The sequence below is a fragment of the Pogona vitticeps genome, chromosome 7, assembly GCF_051106095.1.
Source record: "Pogona vitticeps strain Pit_001003342236 chromosome 7, PviZW2.1, whole genome shotgun sequence".
NCBI lineage: Eukaryota > Metazoa > Chordata > Lepidosauria > Squamata > Agamidae > Pogona > Pogona vitticeps.
This window is the reverse complement of record NC_135789.1, coordinates 21,804,167-21,821,330: the sequence shown is the minus strand read 5'-3', so window position 1 is coordinate 21,821,330 and position 17,164 is coordinate 21,804,167. Positions and strand designations below refer to the sequence as shown.

At 48.8% G+C, this 17,164-nt stretch overlaps 1 protein-coding gene across 4 annotated transcripts in view; it reads right to left on the bottom strand.

The window, feature by feature from the left end:
- Positions 1–17,164, bottom strand: part of SRRM3 (serine/arginine repetitive matrix 3) — a 122,782-nt gene that overhangs the window by 60,949 nt on the left and 44,669 nt on the right. For all 4 annotated transcript variants that reach the window (XM_072978255.2, XM_072978257.2, XM_072978256.2 and 1 more), the window contains exon 2: positions 2,428–2,691. In XM_072978255.2, the coding sequence (XP_072834356.2) occupies positions 2,428–2,651 (224 nt within the window). In that variant the 5' untranslated portion in view covers positions 2,652–2,691. The remainder of the gene's footprint in view (positions 1–2,427; positions 2,692–17,164) is intronic.

Here is a 17,164-nt window from a genome sequence, read left to right as displayed (position 1 = left end):
TTTTTTGAATTTAGCAAATTAGCAGCTATTGGTAATCCTTTGAAATTGGAAGCCAAAGATTTTGGAATGATTCCAGATGTTGAAATTAGTAAAGGGAGAAGGGTGAACTGCTGGATCGCTCAGTGGATTTAGGGATCTGGCTGTGGAGCCAGAGGATGAGAGTTTGATTCCCCCCCCCGGGCCTCCTTGATGGGGGCTGGATTTAATGATCCACAGGGTCCCTTCCAGCTCTGCTGTTCTAAGATAATGATGATGATGACTATGGTGTTTACTACTTCGGGAGTTTCGTAGTTTTTGCTCCTTTAAGCTTGATGCTGATGGATTCCCAACTTCTAAAAGTCACATTTTCCTGTGTTGCTTCTCCAGAAGTATAATATCCAGCTAATTAAAATCAATGGTTTTATCCATAATATCTTGTTTGTCCCAATATACAGCAGGACTCCCATATCTGTGGGGGATTGGTTCCAAGCAACCCCCCATGGATGCTGAAAACCGTGGATAATAGCGAACACATGGTAAAAAAAAATCCAGAAAAAAGTACTGTATTCTCACAATGTATTACCATGTATACTTTGTGAAAACACATATTTCTAGTGGTTTTCCCCCCCTTTTAATGTTTTTAACATTTTTAGACCACGGATAAGAGACACCACAAATACTGATCCGGTGGATACAGGGGTCCCACTGTATATTAAAAATGACATGCAATTAAATAAAATTTGGTGGTGGCTGAACTCTGTTTTAATTTGGTTACATTGCTTGAAATCAAACTTTCATTTGCTTCTTGTTCTAATTTTGGATCATATCACGAGACTGGAATGTTTCTACCTCTATATGAAAATCCATGTGCCATTTTAAATGCATTTTTATAGTGGTAAACTTGGAAACAGACGTGTTTGCTGGAACAGCATCCATATCCCACCCACCCTCTGTCAGAAGTGTCCCGAAATTCCGGCTGCCAGAACATTCCATGCCAACAAATGAGGAGCAGGTTTTTTGCAAAGTCAACAGCTCTTAATTGCCCCAATTACTACCAAGTATTTAGCGAACCAACAGAGATAGCTTTCCACAACCTTCTGTCCCTCGGAAAATCCAATTCCTTTCCCAGCTATTATGAAGACTGCCGCCAAGCTCAGAGGGAACGTGGAAGCAGGAAGGAGAGAGGAATTTATGCCCTAGTTTTTGCTACTTGGAAAGTCCTGGGGGCCTTAACCCTATGAGCCCTACACCACGGATTTCCCCCCTCCCTAAAAATAAGCCTTCAGTTATTCATAAAAAGCCATCCACATTTTACGAAGTATGCCTTTTGATCTGTGTGCACATCTTGTGCACCAACCTTGCTGGCATGATGTGACCCCATGAGGCGGGAGGGTCACGTCCCCCCCATAGCAAAGTGCAGAAAAGCTCCAGCCCTCAGGACCGCTGGATCCAACAGATCCACCCTCCTGCAGCCGTGAACATGGGAGCCGACCTGACAGGTCAAGAGCGCCGGGGACTGCCAGCAGAATCTGAGTCACCGGCCATCTGGGGAAGCTCGGAGCAGCTGCTCCTTCTTCTCTTTTGAAAGGAAGGGAATTTGCGTCAAAACCCACCACCCCCTTCCTCTGAGCAGCCCTGCTTTACAGCATGGAAATCCCTGTGACTCACTTCTCCCTGGATGCACCAACAACACACAAACACACACAAACACACTTGGACATCACGGTGTGAATCCAAAGCAGGCGGCCCTCTTTCGGAGTCACATGATTTTAGGCGGCATTAGGAGAACTATAGTCTTCTAAACGCCGGGAGGTACTAGTTCTCCTCTATTCAATACTGGTTACAATCATCATCATCATCATCTTAGAACTGCGCAGCTGGATGGGACTCTCTAGAATCATCGAGTCCAGCCCGTCAAGGAGACCGCGTGGGGGAATCGAACTTGCAACCTCTGCAGCCAGAAACCTCAAACACTGAAGGATGCCACAAAATTGGAGCAAGTTCAGAGGAGGGCAGCCAGGAGGAAAGAGGGGAAGGGTTGGGCTCAGGTCCCGTCCCCTAGGTCAGTGGTCCCCAACCTTGGGCCTCCAGATGTTCTTGGACTTCAACTCCCAGAAATCCTGGCCAGCAGAGGTGGTGGTGAAGGCTTCTGGGAGTTGTAGTCCAAGAACCTCTGGAGGCCCAAGGTTGGGAACCACTGCTCTAGGTGGTATATAATCATTCTGGGACATTCTGTGCAACCATCTTTAGAAAGATATATTTCTAGGATTTTTCTTGGAATGTTTTTAATATTTGCAGGCTGTGGATAAGTGAATTAGCAGATCCTGAGGCCCAGCAAAGAGAATGTGTAATAAAAATGTGCAAAGGCGTATCAATAAGGAAACAGAGAAACAGGCCTCCCGCCTGTCCTTCCAGTCCTTCTAAATAATGTCCCCTGTGTGCACTTACCCCTGTTCCTCCATCATCTCCTGTAACTCCATGCATTTCAGCTCCACCCGCCGTTTCCGCTCGTGGTCCAGGATCTCCCGGTGAGCCTTCTTCACCAAGCCGGTCTCCACCAGCCGCACCTCATCCCCTGGCTTCTGCCACGCGCCCGAGGCGCCGGGCTGTTGAGAGAAGCCGTTGGACGCCTCCTCCGGGGAAGGCATGCCGCCGGCGGGGCACAACGACATGCGGGCAGAGAGTTCACGAACTCGGCACCTTCAGCAGGACCTACCAAAGATCAGAGATGGAGGCGGGGAGGAGGAGGAGGAGAGAGAGACAGAACCATATGTTTATTTCCTTGTCCTCAATCACAGCAGGAGAAACAATGCTTTTTCGGCTTGGAATTTGTGCAGTCATTATCACACTCGCCACTAATTTCTCTGTCGAGATTCCTCTGCGTCCTGCTCTGATAGAAATGAAAATCTCATTCCCCCTCCAAAAAAACCCCCACATACATTTACAACCATTTTGTTATTAGATTTATTGACCAGAATCCTAGTTGTTACCTCTGCCAGTCCAACGGCATGAATTGGAGAGGCTGGCTAAGACATCACTTAGACAATCATGCTGGGAAAGGCGGAAGGCAGCAGGAAAAGAGGAAGACCCAAATACGAGATGGACTCCCTCCCTCAAGGAAGCCACAGGCTTGAGTCTGCCAGAGCTGAGCAGGGCTGTGGAGGACAGGGCATTTTGAAGATCAGTCATTCATAGAGTCGCTATACGTCAGGGGCAACCTATTAGCACCAACAATAGCAATAAAGTCTACGGTTTGTATTCCTTGTTATGTGCCAGTCATGTGAATTGGCATCTGAAAAGGGCTGCAAGGGACAGTTTGAGAACTAATAAAAATTCAGTGCTAAAATTTATATGGCTCACTTACACCAGTAGAAGTAACCCATAAGATTCTGGCCATCACTTAAGGTTAGCTTTAAGGATATATTTTTGGAAGCAGGGTTAAACAAAAATAATAGCTTCACGAGGAGTTGAAAATTATACCAAATACAATCAAGTATCTAGTTTTAACTGCTAATTGCAAAACACAGGGATGGACAGGAGGAACCGGGGTTATGAGTAACAGCAAGACTCCACTTATTACTCTCATGCCAAGAAGGTATTACTAGCTGTCATCAAGAGGTCACCAGATGGATCAAGGTGTCAGGATGACATGGGTGAGGGTTAGGGTGGATGAATTTCTCGTAATTAGTGTGAAAAACCTGGTGTTCCACCTAGTCTACATCTGTGCCTCACAGGTGGCGCAGCTGGCCCTGGTTCAGAAGCTCCGAACCCCATTGCAACAGTCCAGCAACGGCCAAGGTTTGGAGACCATGGGGGGGGGGGGGAATCAGCACCTCGGAGAGCTCCCGGTGGTCATGAAGCCAGACAAGGATGGCTTTTGCCTAACCTTGTTTGCTCATTCAAATCCCTGGTTTATTCACACGTGTGTGTGTGTGTGTGTGTGTGTGTGTGTGTGTGTGTGTGAGAGAGAGAGAGAGAGAGAGAGAGAGAGAGAGAGAAGAGAGAGAGCAAGGAGGCCAGAGCAAAGTCTATTCCAGCAGAGGAGGAGAAGAGAGAAGGAAGTTTCCAACTGACCGCTCTCCCAGAGGCAACTTCTACTGGTTCCTTCAAGGGGGCCAGAGAAGGAAGACTTGTTGAAGGTCTTGGAGAGATGGGAGAACGAAAGGAGCAGTTGGAAAAGGTGGGGAAGGCGTGGAAGTAGAGAGACCCACCAGGGACACAAAGGGAAGGGAGAGACAGATAGAACAGTGGTAGAAGCTGGGGAAGACGAGGAGATAAATAAGGAAGAAAATCTACCACCAGGGTGGGAATGGATTTGGCTAGAGACTCCCTAGACCCATAGGTGGGAGAGACTACCGAAGGGAGGAGGCTGGTCACAGACAGAGAGTGGGGATTCCCCCAAAACCCTCGTATTGGGGAGAGGCAGAAGCGAGAGAGTGGAGACAGAAACCGAGAGATGAGAAGGACAGAGTAGAGCAAGAAAGGAAAGAAAGAACAGAACGGCGAGTGTGGGAGGTGAGGAAGAGGCCCTTGGGAACCTGGGAATTCATGGAAATGAATGGAAACCCCTTTTCAGCCCCATTGGAAGGAAAGAACTGTGTTCAAGTTGACCTAAACAGTTTTATTGATGTTCCTAAAATAAATGTCGAAACGCTACCACTGAGTTCTGAGTCTGTGTTCGGAGATGCGGGAACCCCAGAGGAGAAGGGACAGCCAGAACTTCAACCCTCACCGTGTGTCTGGTTAGCCTTGTTCCCCATGACAGCCATTTGGCTGATCTCACCAGGGAGGAGCTGGAAGACAAGAGGTCCCCCCCTGCTTGTGGGCAAGCTCTACAAGTGAGCAAAGACCCACATTTTCCAGGGCTCTTGCTCAAGCCAAATTCTTCCAGGGTTTCTTCTCATAGGTAGAAAGGAGGCCCCTTCCAAACCCTACTTCCGCCACTGTGTGGACAAATGCTACAATGACAGGAGGTAGAACTGAGTACTTGATTTGTATGAGATGCACCTTCATACAATTGCAGTAGGACCCCCGTATCCATGGGGAATTGGTTCCAAGTCCCCCCCTCCACACACAGATGCTGAGAAATGCAGATGATAGAGAATGCTATTTTAATAGTGAATGCCATACATCGCGTGGTCTCTGGCTCCCTCTACTGCCCAGTTCTGCTGACCATCTTTTGAAATACCGTATATATATATATACATATTTCATATTTCATATATATGTAGGTAAGATTTTAAAAAATCTTACATATAGGATTTTAATATTTTTTATATTTTCAGACCATGGGTAAGTGAATCCGCGGATACTGATCCCGCCGATAAAGGGGTCTTACTGTATGCCGAGTTATACACATGAATAACCTATGAAGTAGTATACAAAATGAAATTAGTTAAGTATACCAGATAGTGTTTGCCCAAGAACAAGCAGCATCAAGGTCATTTGGGACAGATGGCATCAAGTCCCCCATAGTCCATGTTGAGGGCTGCAGAAGGCATTGATGTGGGTGTGATCTTGCCTGTTTGCCCTCCCAGAGAACTGTGTTGGGGGTGAGAACCCCATTTCCCCCCAGGTTCCCGTAGTCTCTGCATAGCCTCACAGTTCAGGGGAAATCCGGAACTCCAATGGCCAAATGGGGAATTAGGCCACCCCGGGACTTCCAAGCCATCTCCCCGTTCTCCGTCTGGTGGCCCCGTCCAAAGTCCCTCCAAGATCTGGGTTGCCTCCCTGGACTTGAATTGAAACTCGTGTACTCTCAGAGTGATAGGCCAAGGTTCGGATCTCAGAACCAGAAATGGACTCCGGTTAAGGACCCAGAAGGATTGGTTTCTCTCTCCACCCTCGCTTTGTACCGCTGGAGTGACGGTGGGTCACCCTCGGACTACAACTCCCATCAGTGCTTGTCTGCGTGGTCCCTGGTAAGGAGAAGGCAGCCCACCCACATCGGGAAGGCCTCAGCTACTCAACGCAACTCATCCGCCAGAAGCACACCTCCTGACATCAGCTGCTGGTGCCCCCCCTCAAAAAAAAATCCTATTCAGTTCTGGCTTGCCAGGGACAAGGACAGGAGTCACCTGCGCCTACACAACCTTCACATGCGAAACCCAGGTGCCTAAGAACGAAGGTCTGGAAGATATACAGAACACCTTGACTGTGAAGCTCATCAGAGCTGGTGGGAGGGGGTCCTGCCCCCAGGACCCTCGTGGTGTCATGGCTGGACCGCAGTACTGCAACTGAGACTCTGCTCGCAACCTGGGTTCGATCCTGACGGTCAAAGGTCACTGGTTCAGGGTAGACTCAGACTTCCCTCCTTCCAAGGTTTGCAAACGGAGTACCCAGCTCATTGGGTGGGGTGCGGACGATGTGTAACCCGGATGATTCAATTGCAAACTGCCCAGAGAGTCCTTGAAGTGCTATGGGGTGGTATATAAGCATCGGACTTACTGTATGGTCTGCTTTTTCAGAGGGCGGATCTCAGCGGCCGCTGGTAGCCATAACCAAGGGAGACCAAATTAGGGTCAAGAGACAAATCAGCAGTCCACCAAACAGCGCCCTACTAGGTTAGAGACGGGTGATCTGAAGGCAAAGCTGAAGAACACGCAAACACACACAAATAAGGCTCTGATGGTTTGGGCAATTATTGTATTAAATGGAAAGCTGCCAGGTGAACAAATGCCCTGGGCCACTTGCTGTAGGCTTTCGGCAGCCACCGAGGCCCTTCCTGTAGGTTCTTCTTCCGTCTTTGGTCTCCTGGACACCCTCGTTCGTGGCCTGAGATCCTCTGCTGGGTCTCCCTGCTGAACAGCGGCCTGCTTGCTCACCCGGTATGAGATCGGGGTCTGCCAAAGGGCGCCTGTGAGGGCGAGAGGCATTTTTTAGTCGCCCACCTTGATCCGAATGTGGAAGCCAAGAGGAACAAGGCCAATCTGTATTGTTTTTTTTAAATTCTGGTTGGCCTCCCAAGCCACCTGTGGTTCCAGTTTCTAGGGGAGAGGCAGGATACTGATCAAACGGAAGATAAAAATCATCATCATCATCATCATCATGTTAAGAACTGCAGAGCTGGAAGGGACGTTCTGGATCATCAAGTTCAGGCCCTATCAAGGAGGCTCCGGGGGGGGGGGATCGAACTCCCAACTTTCCACAGCCAGAGACCTAAACCACTGAAGATGTAGAACCAGGATTTAGTTATCTGTCCGCCCATGACCTGCTTGGCTTACACCAGGCCAAATCTTTGAGGGCAGCCAGCTGGTGCCCCCGATACAACACCCCTGTCAGGCCACACCCCATAGAAAGGTCCCTCCGATGCTAATTAAATGCCCCGAGCCCTGGAAACGCAGCCTTGAACCAAAGGAAATGGATACTAAGCAGGCTCCGTTTTCTCCCTGCCTTTTATCAAGATTGTCATCCCCCTCTTGGAGTTGTTCTAATTTGGAAGCCGAAGCAGCTGGGGGGCTCCTGGGGCTGCTCTCTGATCCTTTACGAGACTCATTATTGTGCATGGCATAATGGCTCACATCTTCTGCATGCTTGATGTCTCTCCCTACCCCTACACACACACACACACACACAGAGGAAGGAAGGAAGGAAGGAAGGAAGGAAGGAAGGAAGGAAGGAAGGAAGGAAGGAAGGAAGGAAGGAAGGAAGGAAGGAAGGAAGGAAGGAAGGAAGGAAGGAAGGAAGGAAGGAACTGATGATGGAAGGAAGGAAGGAAGGAAGGAAGGAAGGAAGGAAGGAAGGAAGGAAGGAAGGAAGGAAGGAAGGAAGGAAGGAAGGGAAAAGAGAGGAAGAGAGAGAGAGAAAAGGAAGGAAGGAAGGAAGGAAAGAAGGAAGGAAGGAACTGATGATGGAAGGAAGGAAGGAAGGAAGGAAGGAAGGAAGGAAGGAAGGAAGGAAGGAAGGAAGGAAGGAAGGAAGGAAGGAAGGAAGGAAGGAAGGAAGGGAAAAGAGAGGAAGAGAGAGAGAGAAAAGGAAGGAAGGAAGGAAGGAAGGAAGGAAGGAAGGAAGGAAGGAAGGAAGGAAGGAAGGAAGGAAGGAACTGATGATGGAAGGAAGGAAGGAAGGAAGGAAGGAAGGAAGGAAGGAAGGAAGGAAGGAAGGAAGGAAGGAAGGAAGGAAGAAAGGAAGGAAGGAAGGAAGGAACTGATGATGGAAGGAAGGAAGGAAGGAAGGAAGGAAGGAAGGAAGGAAGGAAGGAAGGAAGGAAGGAAGGAAGGAACTGATGATGGAAGGAAGGAACTGATGATGGAAGGAAGGAAGGAAGGAAGGAAGGAAGGAAGGAAGGAAGGAAGGAAGGAAGGAAGGAAGGAAGGAAGGAAGGAAGGAAGGAAGGAAGGAAGGAAGGAAGGAAGGAAGGAAGGAAGGAAGGAAGGAAGGAAGGAACTGATGGTGGAAGGAAGGAGCTGATGATGGACAGAAAGAAGGAAGGAAGGAGTATAGAACAGAGCAACTGAAGACTTTGATTGCAAAGAAAAAGAGCAATTAGGCAGGGACATGAGGGACTCTCAACAAATGCCCTGCATCTTCAGGGAAGGACCAGTTAGAAAACAGAGGCTACCATCTAAAATACTATTTTTAATTGAGATGACTGGTTTGCATCTACCCACTTCTCTGCACTGGGAAGGCTGCAGCACATTATCAGCCTTAGACAGGATCAAGGCCAGTTTGATCAGAGAAAGTACGGGAAACACAGACTGCCCATTTTGTCATTTCGCTGCATTGCCTCAATATTACACGCACCGCAGGCTATCCTGGCTTGGACAAAAACATCAGCTCCCTTCCAGTGCAGGAGTGCTCGTTTTGAAAGCCCACATACTCGTTATGATTGCCCCGATAGTGGGTTCCCCCCCCCCCATAAAGAGCATCATAAAATGCAGGACACGTATATCTCAACAAACATGGAGTGGGGCTTTTGTAAAGCTAATAGCTCTTAATGGCTCGTTCAAGACCAAAGTACCCTCGTATACTTGGAAGGATAAAGAGGGGTTGCTGGCAACAATATTATCTTTTTAGAGAAACCCCTTTTCTCTCCTCACTACGGTGAGGCTTCCAGACAAGTTATGATGGAACAGAAAAGCTTGGAAGGGTGGAGAGGATGGGGAATATCAGAGCCCCTGCCACTCAGACGGTCCCAGATCTTCAGCCTGGCAACCCCTGGTTCCACTACATCGCTGGCTGCTTCAAACGGAACCAGCTTGCTCTTAAAGGCTCCGTGGTGACCCTCGGCATGGATGCTAGGAAGCAGCAGAGACCCTCGGCCGTATTTCAAAAATTTCTACCTTGCTGTTCCATGACAATGTCGCTCTCGAGGCAGCTTGTGAGCACTAAAAACGGTGAAAACAACGGTAGAAACAAAATAGTAACATAAAATCATTAAAATCCAATAAAGCAAACAGGAGCGCGGAAAAAAACGATAACATCACCAGCTCCGCCAGCCCTTAAAATCGCCGCAAAACATTAAGCACTCTAAAATGCCAATTTGGAAAGACGTGTCTTCACGCCCTTCCTGAACGTAGTGAAAGTGGGAACCGTTTGCAGGATTGGATCGGCAGCACCTTTTGTTGGATCCAGTTAGCAACCGGCAGGTCTTTCAGTCTCAGGGCTGTATGATCATGATACCATGCACCTGTGAGTAGCCGAGAAGCCCCATGTTACACCGCTTGAAGCTCCTGGACTCTCTTCAAGGGCCAGTCCCATGAAAAGTGTGGTGCAGTAGTCAAGACCTGATGTAGCCAAGGCCTCTGAGTGGCTGTTGCTAAGTCAGGTCGACTCAGTCAAGGTCATAGCTCCAGTGGGAGGGAGTTCCTTAGTCCGGTAGCAGCAATACAGAAGGCCCTCTCCCGTGTCCCCACCAAACGTCACCATATGAGTGAAACCTCACTCCAATAATATAGGGGATGTTCAATAATATAGGGGATAAGACAGAAGGACACCACAGGCCCAAACCCATGGTTTCTGACTGTACTCCCTCAGCGCCACTTCTTGCCTACATCCTGAAATAAGGGACGGAACCATGGAACGCAGTTCCCCCAACACCCAACCTAGCCAGAGAATCCAACTAGATACCATGGTCAACGGTATCAAACACGGATGAAAGGTCGAGGAGAAACAATAAAATCATTCTGAACTGCCCTGCAGACACTACAGAAACGGATGAAAATCCTCACTTGGTACCTAATCAAAGAACAGGTAGAGCACCCTCCCCTTGACCACATGGACAACAAATCCCATCCGCCTTGGCTAGCGTGGAATACAGTGCCCGGAAGCATAGCAAAGAGGACGCAGAAGCAGGGAAAAGAGAGAAGGCACACCAGAAGCACCTCACGGATGGAGCGTAAGGAACAGCAGAAGGTCGGGTGTCGTCCAGGATAAGATTCTCCTGTGGGTAAAAAAAATCGCCGTCCACGCATTTCAGCGCCGGGTTTCTGAGTTCTGGGATCTCGGGAGAAGGAGAAACAAGGTCTCCTTGGCTCTTGGCGCTGCTGCGGTGAGAAAGATTAATTGGAAACGACGGAGCGCATCTAGAACATGGCACCTGCCTGGCTTCTCCCAGCCCATCGTGAGCTGGGGGGGAGAAGCTGTTTCACTAATGAGCACATCGCTCCGAGGGGGCCTGGCTCGTTTCACTGTGGCGGCTTCCGGAAGATGTCTTGAAAAGCCCCCAGGGTGGAGCGAGTGCTGTTTTCTCGGTTCTGCGAGGATCTGCAGCTCCGTGGCATCACCCCTTCTCTCCGAAGGACACGGTGTTTCTCACCTGAGACGTGCGGGACATCTAGAACTGAATGCGAACGCTGGGCAGTGAAGAAATCTGACGGGAAGAGAATTGGTTTGTTCGAAATGTGATTCTGGAGGAGAGCATTACGGATACCCTGGGCCGCCCGAAAGATCACATCAAGACTGAACTATCTCTGGAGGCAGACATGTGGAAGGTGGTCCTACTTTGGGCACATCACGAGAAGGCAGGATTCTCTGGAAAAGACAATAATGCTGGGAAAAGCTGAAGGCAGCAGGAAGAGAGGAAGGCCCAATATGAGATGCACTGACTCCGTAAAGGAAGCCATGGGCAAGAGATGATCAGGGCTGTTGAAGACAGGACATTTTGGAGATTACTCATCTGTAAGTTGGAGGTGACTTGGCAACACATAACAATAATAACTAGAATTGATCTCACAAGCCCTTTTGCTCCCAGAGCCTGCCTGTGACTTTTCTGGCATCCACTGAAGGTGATTTTTTGGTGCAGGGGCTGCCCTAATTTTCAGCAAATAAACTAGAGACCTGCCATTTGCCATGTTGGGAAAGAAGAAGGATGTTCCCCCTATTGTAGGCTGGGCTCCTAGTCCAAAAAAAAAGGGGGGGTACCTGGGACAAAACAAGGTGTGGGTTGGGCTCCGTCAGCAATTAGTGAGAAATTAATATACCCGAGTCCCCTGGACTGCAAGGAGATCAAACCTATCCGTTCTGAAGGGAATCAACCCTGAGTGCTCAATAGAAGGACAGATCCTGAAGCTGAGGCTCCAATACTTTGGCCGTCTGATGAGAAGAGAAGACTCCCTGGAAAAGACCCGGATGTTGGGAAAGTGTGAAGACGAGAGGAGAAGGGGACAACCGAGGACGAGATGGTTGAAGAGTGTCATTGAAGCGACCAACGTGACTTTGACCCAACTCCGGGAGGCAGTGGAAGACAGGAGGGCCTGGCGTGCTCTGGTCCACGGAGTCAAGAAGAGTCGGACACGAATTAAGGACTAAGCAACAACAACAGCATGTGAAGCTGGAATGGTTCATTTGCCATTGGGGGGAGACTCTTGGTGTGGGCTCTGGAGCTGCACCGGATAAGCTGTACCCCATCTATCCTGGAAGGAGGAGGTCTACAGCCATCCTTCCTCAAGCTAGATGATGGCCATCTTCTCTGGCAAAGATGGGCATGTTTGGCTTTCACTACGGGCGTGTGCCAGGTTAGAAAATAACTGATAAACAGGACTCAGCTGCCATTCCCTTCGCCTTCACACAAGTCCGGGGGGGGGGGGGGGATAGAACCAGGAAGACTGAACTTGAGAGGGATCGAGTCCATAGAGCAAGTGGTTCCCAACCTTCAGTCCCCAGAATCTTTTTCCAGCTAGCCGTGCTGGCCAGGAGTTGTAGTAGATTTATCTCGATGGGCGGGATTAAAAACCAAATAAATAGATAGATATAAATAGGAACATATGGAGACCCATAGTTGGGAATTACTGCCACAGAGGAATCCACACCTTCTTTTACCGAGTCAAGAAAACGAGCATTCTTGCTACTGGGGTCAGTTTTTGTGTTCTTAGCTCCATCATTGTTTCTTTTCGCCTCTTATATCAAGGTGGGTGACTTCCTTTCTTCCTTTTTTTAAAAGGAACAGACAACTCCATGCGATAAAATGATATTGGATTTGTCACCCATTTTCTCCTTCAACTCCTTTTTGACGATCGACCCCCCTCGTCCTTGGGATGCTTCAAAGCCTTTTTTTTCATCCACGTGCCTACCACCAATGGTCCCTTGGAGGCTTCCAAACAGGTTTGAAAGCGTTTGTAATTGAATCACTGAAACAGGCAAGCCTTAGAGGAAAAGGCCATCTTTAACACACACACACGCGCACGCACACACATCACGGCTTGACTAATACGCCAGAACGAAAATAGCTTCCAGTGATAAACAACCATGTGCTTAACTTGTAGCTCCAAAGAGGGAAAAAATGGTTCTCACTGATGAGTCAACCAATACTTTCTAGATTCCACTCTTCATTAATTGCACCCCGTTAAATAACTCCAAATGGAGGAAAGTACAATGCCAAAATAGAGGTGTAGAGATTTGTGTTTTCGGATAGCCATGAGGCTTTCAGGTTTCTTAGATGACTAATCCCATGACTCTCCATTCTAAGAGGTCTACCCAAGGTAAAAGGTAAAAGTTCCCCTTGACCTTGAGTCCAGTTGTGTCCGACTCTAGGGCACGGTGCTCATCCCTGTTTCCAAGCCGTAGAGCCAGCGTTTTGTCTGTAGACAGTTTTCGTGGTCATGTGGCCAGCATGGCCAGACACGGAACACCGGGACCTTCCCACCGAGGTGGTACCTATTTATCTACTCGCTTTTTTTACATGCTTTCAAATGGCTAGGTTGGCAGGAGCTGGGATGAGCGACGGGAGCTCACTCCGTCGCCTGGATTCGATTTTACCACGGCTGGTCTTCTGATCCTGCAGCACAGAGGCTTCTGCAGTTTAATCTGCAGCGCCACCACGTCCCACTACAAGCGCCTCAATGTGGCTCACCTGGAAGAAAGGCCAAGCTCCGCCCTGGCTTCCTTCCTGTGCAAAAAAAAGAGGGCGAAACTCCCAGCTAGCAATGGGGCAGCCTTCCACAAAGACTGGTGGCCCATAGAAAGCCCAATAAGTTGTCACTCAAGGGGAGGAGACCAAGATCTGATGTTTGGGCCTAGGGTGAAAAGCCTCCTGTTGACCCCCATCCCACTTCCTCCATGGCACCCACATGTTTCAGAATATATTTTGAAAAAAAGAAAGCCGTCGTGGTGGAGGGGCGGAATGGCAGCCTAGGACTCTGGAGATCGGGGTTTCGAACCCCCTGCTCAGCCACGGGAACTCATGGGGGAGTGGCGGGAAAGGGAAGTCACTCCTGAAACATCTCACATGCTTTGAACATGTTGCCAAGGTCCCCCGAAGTCAGAAGTGGCTTCGTGGCACCCATTTCAAAAACCACGTTTCCGGCTGTGTGGACATTTTCCTGTGAAGTCACCTGGGCCGGTGTTTCCCAGCTTCATGCTTTCTACCTGCTTGTATTTTTTTAGTGTAAGCACAGATTTGTGCATGCGACACGAGTCTTCTGAGCACAGCAATACCGGGGGTGGGGGGTGGGGGGAGACAAGGTGTGCTTTGTCTCAGGAAGGAAAAAGAAGAGACACAACATGGAAGCTTCAAGGCCTTTCTTGAAAATCTCTGCAAACGTCTCTTCTGGAACTAATAATACTAGCCCCTTCTGGCAAAACAACCAGGTATTATGTGAAACAATATTTAACTTTTATGCATGATACATCACGCGAAAGGCAGGACTGGAGGAATCCCAAGCCGGAATCAAGATTGCCGGAAGAAATATTAACAACCTCAGATATTCAGATGATACCACTCTGATGGCAGAAAGTGAGGAGGAATTAAAGAACCTTGTAATGAGAGTGAAAGAGGAGAGTGCAAAAAACGGTCTGAAGCTTAACATAAAAACAAAACAAAACTAAGATCATGGCCACTGGTCCCATCACTCCTGGCAAATAGAAGGGGAAGATATGGAGGCAGTGACAGAGTTTATCTTCTTGGGCTCCATGATCACTGCAGATGGTGACAGCAGCCACGAAATTAAAAGACACCTGCTTCTTGGGAGGAAAACGATGATGCTTTTGAATTGTGGTGCTGGATGAGATTCTTGAGAGTCCCCTGGACTGCAAGAAGAACAAACCCCTCTGTTCTGAAGGAAATCAACCCTGAGTGCTCACTGGAAGGACAGATCCTGAAGCTGAGGCTCCAGTACTTTGGCCATCTCGTGAGAAGAGAAGACTCCTTGGAAAAGACCTTGATGTTGGGAAAGGGTGAAGGCAAGAGGAGAAGGGGACAACAGTGTCTTCAGAGCTACCAAAACAAATTTGACCAAACTCCTGGAGGTAGTGGAAGGCAGGAGGGCCTGGAATGCTCTGGTTCATGGGGTCACAAAGAGTCAGACATGATTTAACGACTAAACAAAAACAACAAGGTGAAACAAACACGAACATCCACGCACCCACCACTCAAAGTAACCTCTTCATCATTATCTAACTCCTCTTTCCAGCATCTTTCCAGTGGCTGCCTTCCTGCCCTGCTTTCTATCTGAACATCTGGTAGGCTATTGAAGGAACAGAACATCTGGACCAGAGAGCTTTCACCTCCTGGGCCTCTACGCTTGTGTTGATGGCGTATTACCGATGGTGGCATAACACATCTCAGAGGTAATTTCCAGCTAATTTTCAAGGACCACTCAAACACCCGGAGGAAATATAAATACAGCTGTCTCCTGGCATCAGCCTCGCCACCGACCGGGCAGGTCTGCAGGCGGCTATTGACATGCTGTCGGCAGGCAGGGCAGGAGAGAACCATGTAATTAAGCAATCAGCCACTTAACGGAGGTGGCGCAGTCAGAAGCGAAGAACAAGATCGTGTTGGAATGACTGGGGGAAGAGGCGGAGGGAGAAGGGTGGACGTGTGTTTGTGTGCAGATAAAAACTGCATGTCACCTTGCACACATGGCTTTGTAGACAAGGAATGGAAATCCTGATTTAGGCATATTTGGAAAATACGGGGCGCTTTTCCTATATGGGAGCTGGTGCACCCCTGGAGGGTCCAAGAGTCTAAAAAAAACAAACCACGGTCTTCAGACTCTTATCTTCTCCTGACTAAAAGGATGGACTTCATTAAAAGCTAATTTATTAAGACCAGGACAATGAATCAGTAAACGCAATCTCGGGTATGGATGTGATTTTTTTTGCATTTGCCACAAATTTTGAGGTGTCGTCCCATTCCTTCCAGGAGGCACACAGGTCACGCCAGGATTTCCATGCCAGTTGTAAGGAGAAATGTGACCAACCACGCAAAACATCACAGTCCTGTGCAGGAAACCTAACGCTGGACCAATGGGGAAATCCTACGCAGGACCTCCCAAAACCCTGTTCAGGATTTGCCCAGAAAGAAACAGGTGCTTTTTTGATAGCTAGGAATTCCCGGGAAAAAGAAGAGCAAAGGAAGGCCATCTCTCAGGAATCCAGGAGAAGAAAACCAGGAACACAGTGGTGCCCTGCATAGCGACAATAATCCTTGCAGCAAAAATCGCTGCAAAGCGATTTCGTCGCCATGCGGATTTAAAAAGCCCATAGGATTGCATTGAAACCCCTTCAATGTGTTCCTATGGGCTTCAAACTAACCTTTAAGCGAAAATGCTCTATACGGCCACCATTTTCGCTGCCCGGTAAGTGAGGAATCAGGGCGAAAACACAGCGGGCTGCCATTTTTTTTACTCGGCGGCCATTTTGGAACAGCCGATCAGCTGCGAAACAGGGTACCGATCATCGCAAAGCGATGTTTCCCTATCTAAATCATCACAATGCGATCACAAAAAAATTGTCGCTATGTGGATTCGTCGTTAAACGAGGCGCCCATTAAGCGAGGCACCACTGGTATTTATGTTCTGAGCCTAGTAGGAATTCAAACAGAATAGGCCCAAATAATAACCCACTCAAGAGTTGACCGTTTTTGTTCGTTTGTTTGTTTGTGTCCTTCCCACCTTTTCTACAGGGCTATTCTCACCCCTGGGATGTAGACCCAAGGGAAGATGCCGCCTGAGCCAACAATATCACCCCTCCCTTTTCTAAACCAGAGGTGGGGAATCACCATGGGGGTGTGGGATGATACCCTCCTACAATCCCATAACTAGCACAGAGGCTGTGTTAGTTTTGGGATTCTGGAGTCCTAAAGAAGTACGTTTCCCCCTCATGTCTTTTCTCAACAATGCCCTGGTCCGCTCAGGAGAAACTAGGCACCCTAGAAGAGTCTATAACCATCGGTTTGGGGACCTCTGGTATACAGTACATGGCAGATCCATTTCTGGAGGGGAAGATCCAGTGCCTTCAATCTGGTACCCTTCGCTAGATAAGAAGCATGGGGCCTTCTTTGGCTCATGGGGAGATTTCCCCCCTGCCAACAGAGGCTGGATGTAATTTTCCTTCTCTTTCTATCCTTTTCATGCCCAGTGTGACTCTGTATCACCTCTGGTTGCTAGGAGACTCTCAGGGGGTCCAGAGGCGGTTGCTAAGCACCCAGGCCTTGGGGGGGGTGTCTAAGGGCACAAGCAACCAGGGAGAAAGGCTGGAGGGCTCTTTCCATCCACCGTCCCACACCTGCTCAAGCTTTTTCCTGCAGGGACGATGCCACAGCTTCTGAAGGGTAGGGCTGGACTGTACAGCCAGGTCTGTCCCCAGGGACCAAACCGTGCTAGATATTTCAAGTGTATGAGGTTCCCCCTTGTTCTGTGACACTCAACTGCAGAACCTAAGACAAGGGAGGGGGTGTAGGTCCTTAGGATGTTGGAGGAAAGGGTCCTCGTGGGGTCACAGAGAGAGACTCTTGTGAGTTCACAAA